Below are 16,298 nucleotides of genomic sequence, written 5' to 3'. Positions count from 1 at the left end.
GGGAGGACGAGTAAGACTCTGCCAATCTACCATTGTAACTCATATCCAGTCAATTAGCCATATCAGTGTTGCAGCCAAGAATTCGAGTGGCCGAGGAAAACGTCTAACATAAGAGATAAGGATATGCAATCTGATGTGAGGTTGAACTTATATAACTGGCCACTGAAAATAAACAAGTAAATTTCAGAAAACTATATATCATCTTTTTGTAATATGCTAGAAAAATAATGCTGTGCTTCTAATTTCTGACACAACTCAAGTCTTAAGATTTCAACATTAGAGGTCCTTATGTGTATGAAAAAAAACATTTGCAAGTATTTACAACACTTTAACAGTGTATCTTACTTGTTGAGGTACGTCCAAAAAAATGACAATCAAGTCAGCTTACTTACACCCTTAGAAACATGCTTTTATTTATCCATCATTAGTGCAAAACAAGAACAAACAAACAAATAATTGCCCCCATTCAAATATTTTTACTCCAAAAGGATACGCATGTGGTTGGAAGCTTCTGTGAAAAAACTTCCTTTTCCAGCCTGTGGTAACCTAGCTAGGCCTAGGTTATCATGGTACAGCCCTATAGGCTGAGTTTGTTTTTTCCAAACAGCAAAACTATCTAGTGAGTGCAAGAGAAAAGCTTGACCACATCAGGAAGACTGAATGCTCTGGGTCAACAAAAGCATTCTCAGATTGTTCAGTTCAATAAACCAGCAGTAGCTTTCGGACAGCACAATTCAGCGAAGCAGCACTCAGGAAACTTCAGCAACGGCGACTCAGTTTGCAGTCCTTGCAAGTTGCAACACTCCAGGGAGACCAGGACTTGGACATCTTTCCTCACAAGAGTCCAACATTGACGGCTATGCTGGAGACATGTATAATCACACAAGAAAAGCTTCAAATCCATTCCGTGACCCCAAGCGATCGTTATAAAAGCTCCCCATCAAACTTTCCATTGCTCCATATAGGTTTTCAGGTTGCAGCGATGGCGGTTCAGTTTGCAGCATCAGCAACATTTCTCACTAGCCTTCTTGCTCTTGCAACTACTCTTGCAACCTGCAATACTGAAGGTATCCTTCATGACAATTTCTGATCATTTGATAGGCAACGGTATTATGATTAGTCTTTTCTGAGCCATGCTTTTGAGACTTGAAGGTGACATACTGTACAAGCAAAGGCAAGTGTGGAGGGACGCGAACAATGTGCTGGAGAGCTGGGATCCTACCCTTGTCAATCCCTGCACCTGGTTGCACATCACTTGCAACAACGACAACTCTGTCATCAGAGTGTATGAACTGCATATCACTCTGTTTTCATTCCCTGTCATTTTTATGAACTGCATAATCTTAGGGTGGGCTTGAGACAGCACTAACGGTAACTGTTTTTATTTGAGATGTGCATGCATAGTTGATAGTTCTCATCTCAAAATATGTTGCATCATTCACCAAAGTGACCAGGATGACAGTGCATACATATTTGTATATTTATAGAAAGATTCAGGAACTCCGATGTACCTTATGGCATGTTTTTGTCTTATCTTGTGCATGTCCCATTAACCGTCTGTTCTTGCTTTTTGCAGGGATTTGGGGAACGCAGGCCTCTCAGGCTCTCTGATTCCTGATCTGGGTGGACTGAAGAACCTCCGTTTTCTGTAAGAATTGCATAATTTGTAACTGCATTGATTTCTTTGTGCCTCCTTTTACAAGAATTTCACATGATTCCTTGAGATGGCTGCGAACTATAACAATTTTCTGAACTGAGAAAAGCGTTGATGTTCTGCAGGATGTTGTTTGAGAACAACCTGACAGGATCTATACCATCATCCCTTGGCAATCTGAAAAGCCTTATGAACTTGGAGCTTCAGAAGAATGCGCTCAGTGGTGCTATTCCGGCCTCCTTGGGCAACATCAAAACACTGCAGTTCTTGTATAATCTTGTTCCTAAATTTACACAAGTATGCATTCAATAGATAGCAAACATTGTAGATAAAATTATCACCACATGCACACACTTTCATTCCACGAAGAACTAACTTCAAGCCTACAAAAACATTGAATTTTAAGTTTTTTGAAGTATAGGTACTAATTTTCTGGATAGTCATCTCCTTATGGGTAGTATTGACTCTTCTTTATAGGCGGCTGAACGGGAATATGCTGACTGGAAAATTGCCACAAGAAATCCTCTCACTTGTCGCTGTTGGGAACTTGTCTGAACTGTGAGTACTGTTGTCAGATTCAGATTTCGCTACTACTTCTACGTGGATAAAATATAACACTGTGAGATGATGTTCTCTCTATAATGGCTTGCACTGACACAAGAGAAAAACGCAGAAATATTGCAAATAACAAACTGGATGGCACAGTTAGATCATCCCGACCAAGAGGTACTAATTTGCAAGCCATGTGCATCGTCTTTGGTAGATTAAGCCTTTTGTTATCTTTTATTCTTACGGGGGCTATTAAATGTATTTTGTAACAGTGACTGCGATTATCCAGGACAAGCTGAAGATTGCTACCTGAGTTGACCGAGACATTGTTATTGTCTATGCACTTGCTAGGAAAAAATGAATAAATCCAGCGACAATTTTAACCTAGTGAATATAACTTTATTTGATGCTATGAGCTGGGACATCTATAGTTTCTATAAATGGAAATAAACAGAAGATGTTTAAATTTTCCTGAATGAGGAAAAAATAGTTGTAACTTCTCGACAGAGATTTTCAGATGCAGAGCCAAAAATTTGAGACGCACCAACTATTAATCTCAGAAAATAAAAAGGAAGCTGAATCCTGATGACGACAACCTTAAGCCCGTGGACCCTTTAACTTATTAACTACAACATCAGTTTGTATTACAATGAAAAGAATCAATTTGCATGATTCATCTCATGGGAATCTGAACTATAGCTGCATGCAAATTTTGCCCAACTATATTGGGCCATGATGGGCTTTGAAAGCTAGCCTATGGTTTGGATCTTTCAGGAAAGATCCTAAGACCTGTCCTAACATATCGGATGGGTATTGTCCTTCCCTCTTTTGTTCTTCGCTAAGCAGTGGCTGTATTTTTTCTTCGAAACGAATCAGTGACTACTATAATCCTGATATCATGTGTGCAAGCTGAGTCCAAGGTGAAGAACACCTTTTTCACTCACATGTTTCAGATGGATGAACAAATCGATGTCTGCAGTTTCTGAAACATATATAGCTGTTCCATTCCATGTGTGTTTCCTGAAGATGAGCTTAGTGATACCTTATTTTATAACAGAAAAGTTGGATATCGGTCCTCTAGGTTACCAACCAGGTGCTTACACCTCGATTGAAGGTTCTGTACAGACTACTTTTTTTTGAGGGTCACCCGGGGGGGGGGGGGGGGGGGGGGGGGGGGAGGAGGGGGGGGGGGGGGGGGGGGGGGTGTTGGAGCGCCCCACCTGATAAATTCATTCATTCAAGGGCCTTTTGCAGGTCAAACAGCATTTTACAGAGGATTTCAGCAAGGAAAGCACGGGGTCAGGAGGTGATCTTTTACATGTTGAGTGGCAACTACATGGAACCAAAGTAAGTACACCAAGTATCTGCTACAGAGCTATCTGCAGGCCTAAAGCGCTCTCTCCACAGACGTGTTTCATCACGGCACCGGAACGACCAGAAGTCTCCAATGTTGGGAGCAATGTGTTGGAAGACCAGATCGTTGCGCGTTTTCCATAGCATCCAGGCGACGAGAATGACAAAGATTGAGTGGAGGCGCTCGGGTGCTATTGTCGGACAGTGAACAGTCCACAGGTTCTTGACTGAAACTCCTTCAGTTGAGGCACCGAGCGATGCCCAGACCTGCGAGGCAAATGTGCAAGTGAACATAACGTGGTTGCAGTCCTCGAGCTCTCCGCATAGTTCACACGCCGGGTTCTCCAGAATGTGCTTTCTGAAGAGGTTTGCTCGGCAATTTATGCGTTCTTGAACTAGCAGCCAGGCAAAGAATTGGACTCGCGGGGGTGCTCGACGGCGCCAGACAACCTTGCTGAAGGGACTTGGGTGGGATCCTTCTGTCGTCATGATCGCAGTGTAAACGGTGCTTGAGTGCAGCATCGTTGCCTCAGATCTTTTCAGGTTGCTGTATCTCTGATCTTCTCCTTCTCTGAGCGCCACTCGGTGAAGTAAGAGATTCAGATGCTCAAGTTCAGAGGCTGCTGCATGTGTTAGACGAGGAACTAAATGCCGGTTCATCCCCTCACTGACAATCTGGGCGACAGACACATCTTGTGTGGTAGCATGGGTGTACAGATGTGGGTATATTTCAGCAAGGCGACCAACTGATAGCCATTGATCCTGCCAGAAATGGGTTGCCATTCCATTGTGTACTTCCGAGCTGGTGAGGGTGCGGTATAGAGGTAGCAGACTGGATAGCGCTGCCCAGTGCATTCCAGTTACATCTCCCGTCAGTGACACTAGATCCACCTGCTCTCGAACCCATCGTGCCCATGATGAGCCTTCCGGCCTGTATAGGCGATGGACAAGTTTCAGGAGCAGGCTTATGTTCTTTGTGCTCAGGTCTTTGATGCCCAGTCCTCCCTGATCCTTGGATTGACACGGTCGTTCCCAAGCGACGAGGCACTGAGCACCACTGACTTCATCTGTGCCCGACCAGAGGAAGCTTCTTCGTCGCCGATCCAAAGCATCTCGCACACCAGGTGGGAAGAGGAGTACTGACATTGCATAGGTGAGCTGACTATCCATGACGCTATTGATCAAGACCGCTCGCCCCATGGGATTTAGTAGACTGGCTCGCCAGCCGCTGAGCAGACGGTCGGCTCTTGCAATAAGGGGGCTGAATGCAGATAGGTTGAGCTTCTCATGCGACAGTGGTAAACCCAAATATACCTGAGGGAAGGAGCCAAGTTGGCACCCCATGATCTGCGGCAAGGCACTTGCTGTTGCTCCATTCACATGCATAGGCACCATGGTACTCTTATTGAAGTTGATGTGCAGACCGGTGAACTCTGAGAATCGATCCAGCACATGTTTCAGGGCAGAGACTCCTTCTTGACTTGCATGTAGAAGAATAAGGGTGTCGTCTGCGTATTGTAGTACGGGGCATGGTAGAGCAGAAGCTGCAGGATGTCTGATTCGTCGATCTTGCTTGATCATTTGCTGTAAAACATCCGCGACCAGGAGAAAGAGGTATGGGGACAGAGGATCTCCCTGTGGGAGGCCGCGCTCGCAGGGGAACCAGGGGCCGGCCACGCCATATCAGAACAGCCAATTTTGAGCTCTCCAGCAACGAGTTAATCCAGCAGTTCCAGGTTGAAGGGAAGCCTCTCGCTTCCATGACGGCACTGAGACAGTGCCAGTTCACTGAATCAAACGCTTTAGCGAAATCCAGTTTCAGTACCATTGTCGGTAGCTTGCGTTTATGACAGCACTGAACGAGCTCAGTTGCATAAATGAAGTTTTCAGATATCAGCCGCCCTCGGATGAAACCCGTTTGATCTTGATCAACCAGCTTCGGTATTTGTACTTGGAGCCGAGTGGTAAGCATCTTGGAGACAATTTTCAAGGAGCAATTCTGCAAACAAATTGGACGATAGTCACATGGCGTCTCTGCTGCTGTGTGCTTGGGGATCATGACAACATAGGCCCTGTTGATGCGCTCGAGCTCTGCGGATCCAAGCTGGAACGCCCGGGCCAAGTCCATGATCGCAGGCGCGACGGTTTTGCCACGTCGCCGCGTAGAAGGACGGGCCGAATCCGTCCGGTCCTGGCGAGCTGGACTTGTTCATGGAGCGGATGGCGGCTTGGGCTTCTTGGTCAGTGAACGGGACCGTCAGAGCAGAGCCGTCGACGCGATCCATGCCCGAGTACAGCATCGCCAAATCTACTGCCGTCTGGTTTGCCGCGCGCGCACTGAGCAGGGTGCGCAGGTGCCCCGTCAGCGCCGCTGTCTTCTCATGGTGGGAACACAGCAGCTCCCCGTCGACCAGTAGTGATCGGATATTGTTCCCGCGCATGCGCTGTGTGGCTTGCGCATGGAAGAACTTTGTGTTCGCGTCTCCCTCGCGCATTGCACGGTATTTCCCTCGTTGTTTCCCGTAGGCCTGTTCGCGCAAGAACAGCGCCAGACGGTCTTGGCATGCCCGGCGTAGAACCTGTTCTCCTGCAGAGAGATAGCTGTATTCCTCGAGCACATCTAGTAGGTAAATAACAAATTTGCAGTTGGAAGGGAGTGAAGGTGGGGATGGCTTACGCCGAGACCAAACCTTGGACGCGTACGTGACTGCCTTCAACGAGTGTGCAAGGGCCGCCGCCGCGTCAGGCCGTTCGCCAGGAGCCCAGTTAGCGAGAACCGAGGGGAGGTAATCGGGGTTCTTTAACCAAGCATTTTCAAAGCGAAACATGTTGCGCTTGGGTATGGAGGTGGACATATGGAGTTGGATTGGAGTATGGTCGGATGTGGGTTTTGGCAGAGAACTGAGAGAGGAGTTGGGGAAGGTGCTTCTCATTTGTACATTGAAGAGGACACGGTCCAGACGAGCAAGCGTGGGTGATCCTAGATGGTTCGACCAAGTGAAAAGTCGATCGAGGAGAGGGAGGTCGATCAGGCCAAGATGATCTATGGTGTCGTTGAAAGCGGTGCAGAGCGAGGTGTGCGAAGTGCCATTACTGTTTTCCTCCCGCCCTCTCGTGAGATTGAAGTCTCCTGCAAGCGCCCAGTTCCCGTGTATATGGGTGGCGAGTTCCTGAAGATCGTGCAGGAAGGCAGGGGTGTCCCGGTGATCAGAGGGGGCGTAGGCATTGGTAACAGCGAAGGAGTAGCTCGAGGCAGTGGAGGATAAGAAAGTCGTTAGAGTGTGGCGTCTGTTAGATTGATCTCCTCCCCGATGGGCTCAAAGGCCCATCGGGACCCTGATCCGCGCCCTAATCGGGGGCGCTCACCCTAGCATTGGGTGGTGGGCTCCTGTCGCACTGCGCTATATAAACAGGGTGGGGGACCCGGCTCGGCTCACGAGGTTCGCCGCAGCCAGCCGCCCCACCGACACACCTACCGATCTAGGTTTTGCGCAGTTGCGACGGGAAGTACAACCGCTACCTCACCGGCGATCGGACTCGGCACTGCGCATCGCTGCCTTGCGCAGACTCCACCAAGCGAACCAGCGATGGCCAGCAGCTCTGCTGCTCCCACCCCTAGGGGTGAAGGTACCCCTATCTCTCTCACTCCCTCTCGGCACACACCAGAAACACCATGTTCCTCATGTCGTTTATAATCCCGACTAGATGTGCATCTAAAGATCCTAGGCACGCATCTAACAATGGTATCAGACACCTCACTAGAAGCTCTTCTAGATCGGGAAAAAGAAGTAGATCCAAAAGAAACAGTAAAAGTAAAACCTAAAACCCTAACCCTAGATCTAAAGTAAAGAGGGATGCGGGGAGGCTTACCTGCCGCCGTCCTCACCGCCGCACGTCCACCGACGGCGAGCGACAAAGGCCGGCCGAGCCTCGGGCTCGCCGGGGAAAAGGTCCACTCGAACCGCCGGCGCATCCGCTCGGGGCTCGGAGGGGGCGCAACAGCACCACCAAAGGACCGCTCGACGGCGGCGCGCCCAACCTCGCGGTGGACGCGCGCGCCGGCGAGGGGACCCGTGATGGCGCCGGCCCTCCTCCATGGTCGCCATGGCCCTCTGGATCTCGTTTTTTCGGGAGGCTCGGAGGGAGAAAGGGGGGAGGCAAGAAAGAGAAAGGGGAGGGGGCTGCCGCGGCCGTGCGCCGGCGGGGCCATCCCTCCACCGCCGCCGCCGGCCATCGCCGGGCGCGGGAGAGACAGCCCTGCCGCCGCTGCCACGGCGGGAGCTCGCGGGGGAAAGAAAGGAAAGTAGCTAGGGTTTCCGGGGGAGCCGGCCGTCGGGTGGTTTTGTTCCGCCGAAATCAACGCGCGGCCGTCCGATTAGATCGACGGCTCACAGCGGCTGGCGGGGGTCCGCGATCGATCGGGCCGGAAACGGCCCAGGCGGGAGGCGGCAGCAGGCCGCATTCGCGGCCCAGGCCCACGCTGCGGCCTGTGAACGCAGCCGCGTGGGAGCGCCAGAGCCAAGCCGCTTTTGGCGGGCCGCCTTAGCGGGCCGATAGCGTCGCGCAAGCGGGCCGAGCGCGGGAACGGGCTGTGGGCCGTTTTCGCTGCTGGGCCGAAAAGGAACTTTTGCACAGTAACGCCTGATAATTAGTTCTTTCTATTTCCAGAAGCATTTAATTGATGTTTTTTGCATAGTTTTAGTCTCTAATCTAATTTGAACCAACGGGATAATTTGTATTAGAGATTAATAAAGTTTACACAGTGGTTTTGCTTCTGAAAATAGAGTTATTTCACAGTTTCCGCTGCAAAAGTCATTTTTTATTGCTCTATTTAAATTTAATTTGAACCAACGAGATAATTAAATTTGTGAGTGCATGATAAAGTTAATTAGATTATGGTGCTGTTATTTTCTGACCAACGTTGTTAATAACTGTATCATGATTTAAAAAGTTTTTTGATGCTTTTATTTCTATTTCTGCCCAACGGTGATATAGTTTTAAATTGCATAAATAGTTGTATGTTTTATTTTCTGACCAACGTTGGAAATAAATCATGCAATTGTTGTTATGATCTCACTTTGGATTGCAAATTTCAGGATCATTCAACTTAATGGCTTGTCTCAAAGAGATACCCATTTTGAAAGGCAACAACTATACAGAATGGAGGAAGAAGATTGAGTTCTCCTTCGTTTGTGGAGAAGTTGACTGGGTGCTGACTACACCACGGCCACAAGCTCCACAGAAGCCAGTGAGGGCTGAAGGTGATGATGATGCTGCATGGCAGCAAAAGGAAAGGGACTATGCTCCACTGGAGTTGGCATACACCCTTGAAAACAAACAGTGGACCACTGCCAACAAGAAATGTATGGCTGATTGAGCCTGCTATTTTGGGCTCGATCACAGAGTGTGACTCCGTCACAGAGTACCTCGAGAAGATAAGGAATCAGTTCACTGGTTCCTCAAAGATATATGCTACCCAGCTGTTCAAGCAACTGGCCATAGAGAGGTATAATGGAGGAGGGACTGGCATAAGAGATCACATCATGAGGATGTATAACTTGGCAGCACAGTTGAAGCCAATGGATCTTGAGCTCAAGTCTGGGCACATTATTCATTTGGTTTTCGCTTCTCTGCCAAAAGAGTTTGACACTTTTGTTGTCAATTATAACATGCAGCCAGAACAGTGGGACATGGAAAAAATGATAGCCATGTGCGTGCAGGAAGAGGACATACTTAGATCCTCATATGGTGGTTCATTGCACTATGTGAAGGACAACAGGAAAAAGAATGCTAACTCCTCTTTCAAGGCACGAGGAAAGGCTCCTATGCAGCAGAATCACCAAAAGCCTCTCACAGTAGACAAAGATCAATGTCTACACTGCAAGAAAAAGGGGCACTACAAGAAAGATTGTCCCGACTGGTTAAAGTCAATAATGGCAAAAAGAGGTGAGAATACTATTTCTTTTGTAAATGAATCCTTGTATACACAGTATTCGAAATCTACTTGGTGGATTGACTCAGGTGCAACTGTTCATGTTGCAAATTCTTTACAGGGATTCCGTTCGACGAGGACTACGCAAAGAAGCGAAAGATGCGTTGAAGTCGCAAATGGAGTCCAAGCAGAGGTTGAAGCTGTTGGCGATGTCTCTCTAGAGCTAGTTGATGGTTTCATGCTTGTACTTCGAGATGTGCTTTATGTTCCTTCGTTACACAGAAACTTGATTAGCATTTCACGTATGGACCATGATGGATATGAATGTCATTTTGGAAATGGAAAATGTGCCATTTGGTTCGATAATGCATGTGTTGGTGTTGCCATCCTTCACAATGAGTTGTATTTATTATCACTGTGTGAAAAAGTAAATTCTGTGTGTGATGTGAATATGAATGTATCCTCGTCAGAGAAAGAAACAAAGAAAAGAAAGAGAACTCATGAAATATTGTCGAAATTATGGCACTGTCGTTTAGGCCATATTTCGAGGGGGAGAATAGAAAGACTAGTTAAGAATGAAATTCTTCCTCAATTAGAGTTCTCAGACTTAGAACAATGCGTTGATTGCATTAAAGGAAAGTTTGTTAAGCAAATTAAAAAAGGCGCTAAACGTAGCACAGGAGTTTTAGAGATAATCCACACTGATATTTGTGGACCATTTCCTGTGAAAAGCGTGGATGGCTATGACTCGTTCATAACATTCACAGATGATTACTCCCGTTATGGTTACATTTATCTAATTAAAGAAAGATCAGAAGCGCTGGATAAATTTAAGATATTTAAAGCTGAAGTTGAAAATCAACATAACAAAAGAATCAAAATAGTAAGATCCGACCGTGGGGGGGAGTACTATGGTCGACATACCCCATTTGGCCAAGTTCCTAGACCTTTTGCAAGGTTTTTGCAGGAAAATGGCATAGTAGCCCAGTATTCGATGCCGGGCGAGCCTCAGCAAAATGGAGTAGTTGAAAGGCGTAACCGTACACTGATGGATATGGTGCGCAGCATGATGAGTTATTCCACCTTACCATTGGGACTGTGGATGGAGGCGTTGAAGACCGCCATTCACATCCTAAATAGAGTGCCAAGTAAGTCGGTGCCCAAAACACCGTATGAACTATGGACAGGAAGAGTACCCTCACTAAACCACCTGCGTGTGTGGGGGAGCCCAACTGAGGCCAAAGTATTTAACCCAAATATTAGGAAGCTAGATCCCAAAACAGTAAGTTGCCACTTCATTGGCTATCCGGAAAAATCAAAAGGTTTTCGTTTCTACTGTCCAGACAGATATACAAAGTTTGTAGAAACGAGACACGCGATTTTCTTAGAGGATCAGATGGTGAGGGGGAGCATGGTGGCTCGAGAGATTGATCTTGAGGAGAAGCGGGTGTGTGCACCTAATCCGATGATTCAGGAACCATTCTTCTCACTACCTGTTATTCCCGCACCAATAGTTCCTGAGGTCGTGGTGCAAGCACCCGCTACAGTCCCTGATATTATGGTGCAGGCACCTGCTGTGATTCCACCCGTGGAAACGATGAGTGAAGTTTTGGAACCTGTCCTTCAGGAGCCAACTGAACCCATCATTACACACGAGGAAGAGTTGCAGCAGCCACCTCTGAATAATGTGCCACAAGTAGAGGCACAGAATTTGCCCGAAAGTGAGGGGCCTAGAAGGTCTCAAAGGGTCAGAAAATCAGCTATCCCTGATTACTATAAAATTTATAATATAGAAGAAGTTCATATAGAAGGTGATCCCACTTCATATGAGGAAGCCATGAAAAGTGTTCACTCACCGAAGTGGCTAGAGGCCATGGAAGATGAGATGAAATCGATGAGTTCCAACAATGTTTGGGAACTTGAAGAGATTCCTAAAGGAGCCAAAACAGTAGGCTGTAAATGGGTCTACAAGACTAAACATGACTCCAAAGGGAATATAGAAAGGTATAAGGCGAGACTTGTGGCAAAAGGCTTTACACAAAGAGAAGGAATAGATTACAATGAGACTTTTTCTCCTGTCTCATGTAAAGACTCCTTTAGAATCATAATGGCACTGGTTGCACATTTTGACTTAGAGTTACATCAGATGGATGTAAAGACGACATTTCTAAATGGGGATTTAGAAGAAAATGTCTACATGGAACAACCAAAGGGTTTTATCATGGAAGGCAAAGAGAATATGGGATGTCGTCTAAAGAAATCCATTTACAGATTAAAACAAGCCTCTAGATAGTGGTATCTAAAGTTTAATGATATAATCAAGAAATTTGGGTTTCAAGAGAATATAGAGGACAATTGTGTCTATGCAAAGTTCAAAAATGGGAAATACATTTTCCTAATTATGTATGTGGATGATATCTTACTTGCAAGCAGTGATATCAATCTACTGCAAGAGACAAAGAAGTTTTTGTCCTCAAACTTCGATATGAAGGATCTTGGTGAAGCATCATATGTTTTGGGCATAGAAATTCATCGAGATAGACTGAATGGGGTCCTTGGATTATCGCAAAGGGCATATTTAGAAAAGGTTCTAAAGAAGTATAATATGCATGCGAGTAAGGCCACACCTGCTCCCATAGTCAAGGGCGACAGTTTTGGGAATTTTCAATGTCCCAGGAACCAGTACGAGATCGATCAAATGAAAGCGGTTCCATATGCTTCAGCTGTCGGAAGCTTACAGTATGCTCAAGTGTGCACTCGCCCTGACTTAGCTTTTGTCACCGGGGTTCTTGGTAGATATCAAAGTAATCCAGGTGTAGAACACTGGAAGATGGTAAAGAAAGCATTGCGCTACGCGCAAGGCACAAAAGAACTCATGCTTACATATAAGAGATCTGATTCCCTAGAGATAAAAGGGTATTCAGATGCAGATTTTGCGGGAGACAAAGATGATAGAAAATCCACGTCTGGATATATATTCACTCTCGCAGGAGGAGCTATCTCGTGGAGAAGCTCAAAATAGAAAGTAACTGCGTCATCAACGATGCACGCAGAATTCATAGCATGTCATGAGGCCACGAGGCAGGCGATGTGGCTAAAGAAATTTATACCCGGATTGAGAGTGGTTGACTGTATTCACAGACCACTAAAGATGTACTGCGATAATGAGCCAGCAGTATTCTATGCTCACAACAACAAATCAAGCAATGCTTCCAAAACCATTGAGATAAAGTTTTATGTTGTGAAAGACAGAATCCAGGATCGCACTATAAGTCTCGAGCATATAAGAACAAAAGATATGCTTGCGGATCCGCTCACGAAAGGCTTACCACCCAATGTGTTCAGAGAACACTTAGCCGGCATGGGTTTAAGGGAAAGCCTATGATTCCTGGATTGTAAAAGGCCCAAAAGAAACAGAATTGTTTCAAAATAGAGAGGTGTGTTGTAGCTGTTGATTCTATCGGCGATTAAGCTGTGACGATGAGGCATGCTCTACATATTAATCTACGATGAAACGAATAAAAGCGAAAAGTGTAAAGTTAAAAGTAAATGATGAGATCAAGGGGGAGAATGTTAGATTGATCTCCTCCCCGATGGGCCCAAAGGCCCATCGGGACCCTGATCCGCGCCCTGATCGGGGGCGCTCACCCTAGCATTGGGTGGTGGGCCCCTGTCGCGCTGCACTATATAAACAGGGTGGGTCCCTGGGGGACCCAGCTCGGCTCACGAGGTTCGCCGCAGCCAGCCGCCCCACCGACACACCTACCGATCTAGGTTTTGCGCAGTAGCGGCGGGAAGTACCACCGCTACCTCACCGGCGACCGGACTTGGCACTGCGCGTCGCTGCCTTGCGCAGACTCCACCAAGCGAACCAGCGATGGCCAGCAGCTCTGCTGCTCCCACCCCTAGGGGTGAAGGTACCCCTATCTCTCTCACTCCCTCTCGGCACACACCAGAAACACCATGTTCCTCATGTCGTTTATAATCCCGACTAGATGTGCATCTAAAGATCCTAGGCACGCATCTAACAGCGTCGTGCAAGAAACGAGCAGAGAGTAAACATCGACGGTATCCCACGCCGTGATCATGCCCCCCCTAGTGTCGCTTGCATCGACACATTGGAAGGAAGTGAGAGAAGGGGGAAGGAAAGAACGTGCCTTGAGGGAATCCAACGAACGGAGCTTGGATTCCTGGAGACAAACAATGTTAGACCGGGAGGAAGCAATGGCATCCCGGACGATAGTGCATTTTTGCTTATCGCCCAAACCACGCACATTCCAGGAGAGCAACAGGAAAGAAACATTACTGAAATTCATTGGGACAGTACAGCAACACCGAAACTACAGGTAGCAGAGACGATGAGAACATTACAGCTTAACCACGAGAAGGTAACCAGTTCAGGTACAGGAAGGGAAGAACTTGACAAACTAAAGTAGCAGGAGCGAAGAGGAGTAGCGCAGGATACAGGTGCTCTTCTGACGGTAAGCAAAAGAGCTTTGGGCCCCCGGTGCAGCTTGGGATCAGACATTGGTAGCATTCAGCACCGTGTCCAGTTTGTTGCTGGTGGTGGCACCAATGGCGAGCACGCTGTCAAGGGCCCTAGCAGTGTCACGGCCAAGTCCCACAGCGGTTGCCAGCTTCGCCAAGTCCACCCCAGCGATTGGTTTCTTCCTCTTGTTCATCAGCTTCTTCTGGGTGACGTGGGCTTGCACCGCCGTGGAACAGAGCGCGAGGCTATCGTGCAGGGCCCTTAGCTGAGCGGCTTTGGTTGTGGCGTCAACAAAGTTTCCCTTCTCTTTGGCAGCAAGGCGGGCGCTGTGCCGCGTGCGCATTTTGGCGTTCGGGGCGCGACGGGCGGGCGCACGCGTCGCGGAGTGCGCGGCGGGTGCTGAAGGAGCAGGGGTTTTAGCGGGCAGTGGTGGTGGTTCCTCTGTGGAGGTAGGTGAGTTTGGAGGGGCGGCTGGTTCGCTGCAGGGAGTGGCAGGGGTGTGCCAAGTGAGGAGCAAGGCAGGTTGAGCGCGAAGGCGGGTAGGGGCGAGAGGCGGGTGAGTGGCACGTGGGAGGTGAATCACAATGGGAAGGATGGTAGTGGCGGCAGGGGGAAAGCATTGACGAAGCCGAAGCAAAGAATAGACGCGCCCAGGAACGCCGCGGGGTGCAGTGGCGGTGGTTGTTGCGCGGCAGGAGGCTGGGCATCAGGTGCAGGCTGTGGCGAGGGTTCGCGGTGAGCAGGCGGTTGGGGCGGCGGGAAGTTGTGGCGCTGTTGCGGGCCTGGTGTCGGCGGCGGCGGCGGCAAGGGGCCGAAGAAAGGAATCCAGTTACCCGCTGCATCCAGTTGTTGCTCGCGCGGCCAGAACGCGAGTCCACCCAGGCGGAGCACGACGCCGCGCCCGCTTGGAGTGTGGACGCCGATTCGACCAGGCAGGCGCAGGTGCTGGAGCTCCAGCACGACCCGCATGCAGGAGCGATCAAAACCGGGGATGCAGAACGGGTCGACCTCGACCACAATGCCGACACACCGAAGGATGTCGCGCACCTGCGCGATCGACCAGTGTTCCTCTGGTAAATTCCAGAGCGCGACATGGCCGAGCCAAGCTGGTTCGCGAACGAAACGGTCGTCCGTGTCCTCCGCGCGTTCCAGCCTGACACACGCGCCGTTGAGGTGGATCGGCTGCGCCCCCATCGCCATCTCCCGCGCAGCCGGCGAGCCGAAGTGGAGCAACGCCACCCCGTGGGAGGATGGTAGGAGCTGGAACCGCAGGTGCGGTGGCGCGACGTGCAGAGCTGCGTGAATCAGCGGGCAAGGATTTGCCGTTGCCTCGAGCGGCTCCACTTCGACGAAAGCAAAATGGGAGGCATGCTCCCAGTCACCTTCATCGACCCAAACTTCGAGGTAGTCGGGCGCGTCGTCGAGCATTTCGCTAAAATAGTATCCTCTGTAATAGTCGTCGAGCATTTCGCTAAAATAGTCGGGCGCGTCGTCGAGCATTTCGCGTCGTCGAGATTTTACAAACTGCAATACTGAAGGTATACAGATGCATCCTCTGTGATCATTCAGAAAATAGTACAGTCCTTTTCTGAACAATGCATTCTAGTTAACTTGATTTGTTGAGGCTTATAGGCAACATACTGTATGGGCAGAGGATGGCATGGCAGGACCCAATCAATGTGCTCAAGAGCTGGGATCCAACCTCTGTCAATCCCTGCTCTTGGGATCATGTCATCTGCGACAGCAAAAACTATGTGATACGCTTGTATGCCACTCTGTCCTCTCCTTGTTATCCAGAGCAAAATTTCATTATAGGCCATTCGCTTAAGGGCCTGTTTGGATACACACTCATAATCTTTAGGACTTCACTTTTAATCCACTTTTAGGACTTGTGCATCCAAATATATGTCATAAAAGTGTATTCATAATGTTTAGGAGTGCTCTTTTCATTAGGAGGACCAAACCATCATAATGGGTCATTTTTCTCCTAAAAGTGGTCCCCTAATTCTGACTAATGTTTGAACTGCATTGTTGTGATGTTCTCCCAGGAGATTGTATGGGAACAAACTTACTGGGCCTATACCACCATCGATGGGCAATCTGACGAACCTTGTGACCATGGATCTTCAGAAGAATTTGCTGAGTGGTTCCATTCCAGCCTCCTTAGGAAACATTAAAACATTACGGTACTTGTATGTTATTGTCCTAAATTAATTAAGACAGCTTACATATAGAAATTTTTTTCTACAGGCAATTATTGAGCGGCAACAAGAACATTCTAAGTTTTACAATGAAACCAAGTTCATGCCCATAAAATGTTC

The 16,298-nt window shown here is 48.2% G+C and overlaps 1 protein-coding gene across 2 annotated transcripts; it reads left to right on the top strand.

Annotated features, from left to right (window-relative positions):
• Positions 1–864: 864 nt before the first annotated feature.
• LOC117866739 (disease resistance protein BAK6) lies at positions 865–2,750 on the top strand. Of its 2 annotated transcripts, none has more exons than XR_004642984.2 (7): positions 865–1,067; positions 1,153–1,285; positions 1,577–1,648; positions 1,780–1,951; positions 2,132–2,212; positions 2,328–2,380; positions 2,476–2,750. XR_004642984.2 is itself a non-coding variant. In XM_034751024.2 (7 exons), the coding sequence occupies exons 1-7, from the start codon at positions 983–985 to the stop codon at positions 2,514–2,516; spliced, it is 609 nt and encodes a 202-aa protein (XP_034606915.1). In that variant the 5' UTR covers positions 877–982; the 3' UTR covers positions 2,517–2,750. The 2 variants fall into 2 exon arrangements, 1 of the variants encoding a protein (XP_034606915.1); XM_034751024.2 differs by having other exon boundaries at positions 877–1,067; positions 1,780–1,923.
• Positions 2,751–16,298: the final 13,548 nt, after the last annotated feature.

Source organism: Setaria viridis, chromosome 8 (genome assembly GCF_005286985.2).
Source record: "Setaria viridis chromosome 8, Setaria_viridis_v4.0, whole genome shotgun sequence".
Taxonomy (NCBI): domain Eukaryota; kingdom Viridiplantae; phylum Streptophyta; class Magnoliopsida; order Poales; family Poaceae; genus Setaria; species Setaria viridis.
This window is presented reverse-complemented; position numbering and strand designations above follow the sequence as displayed.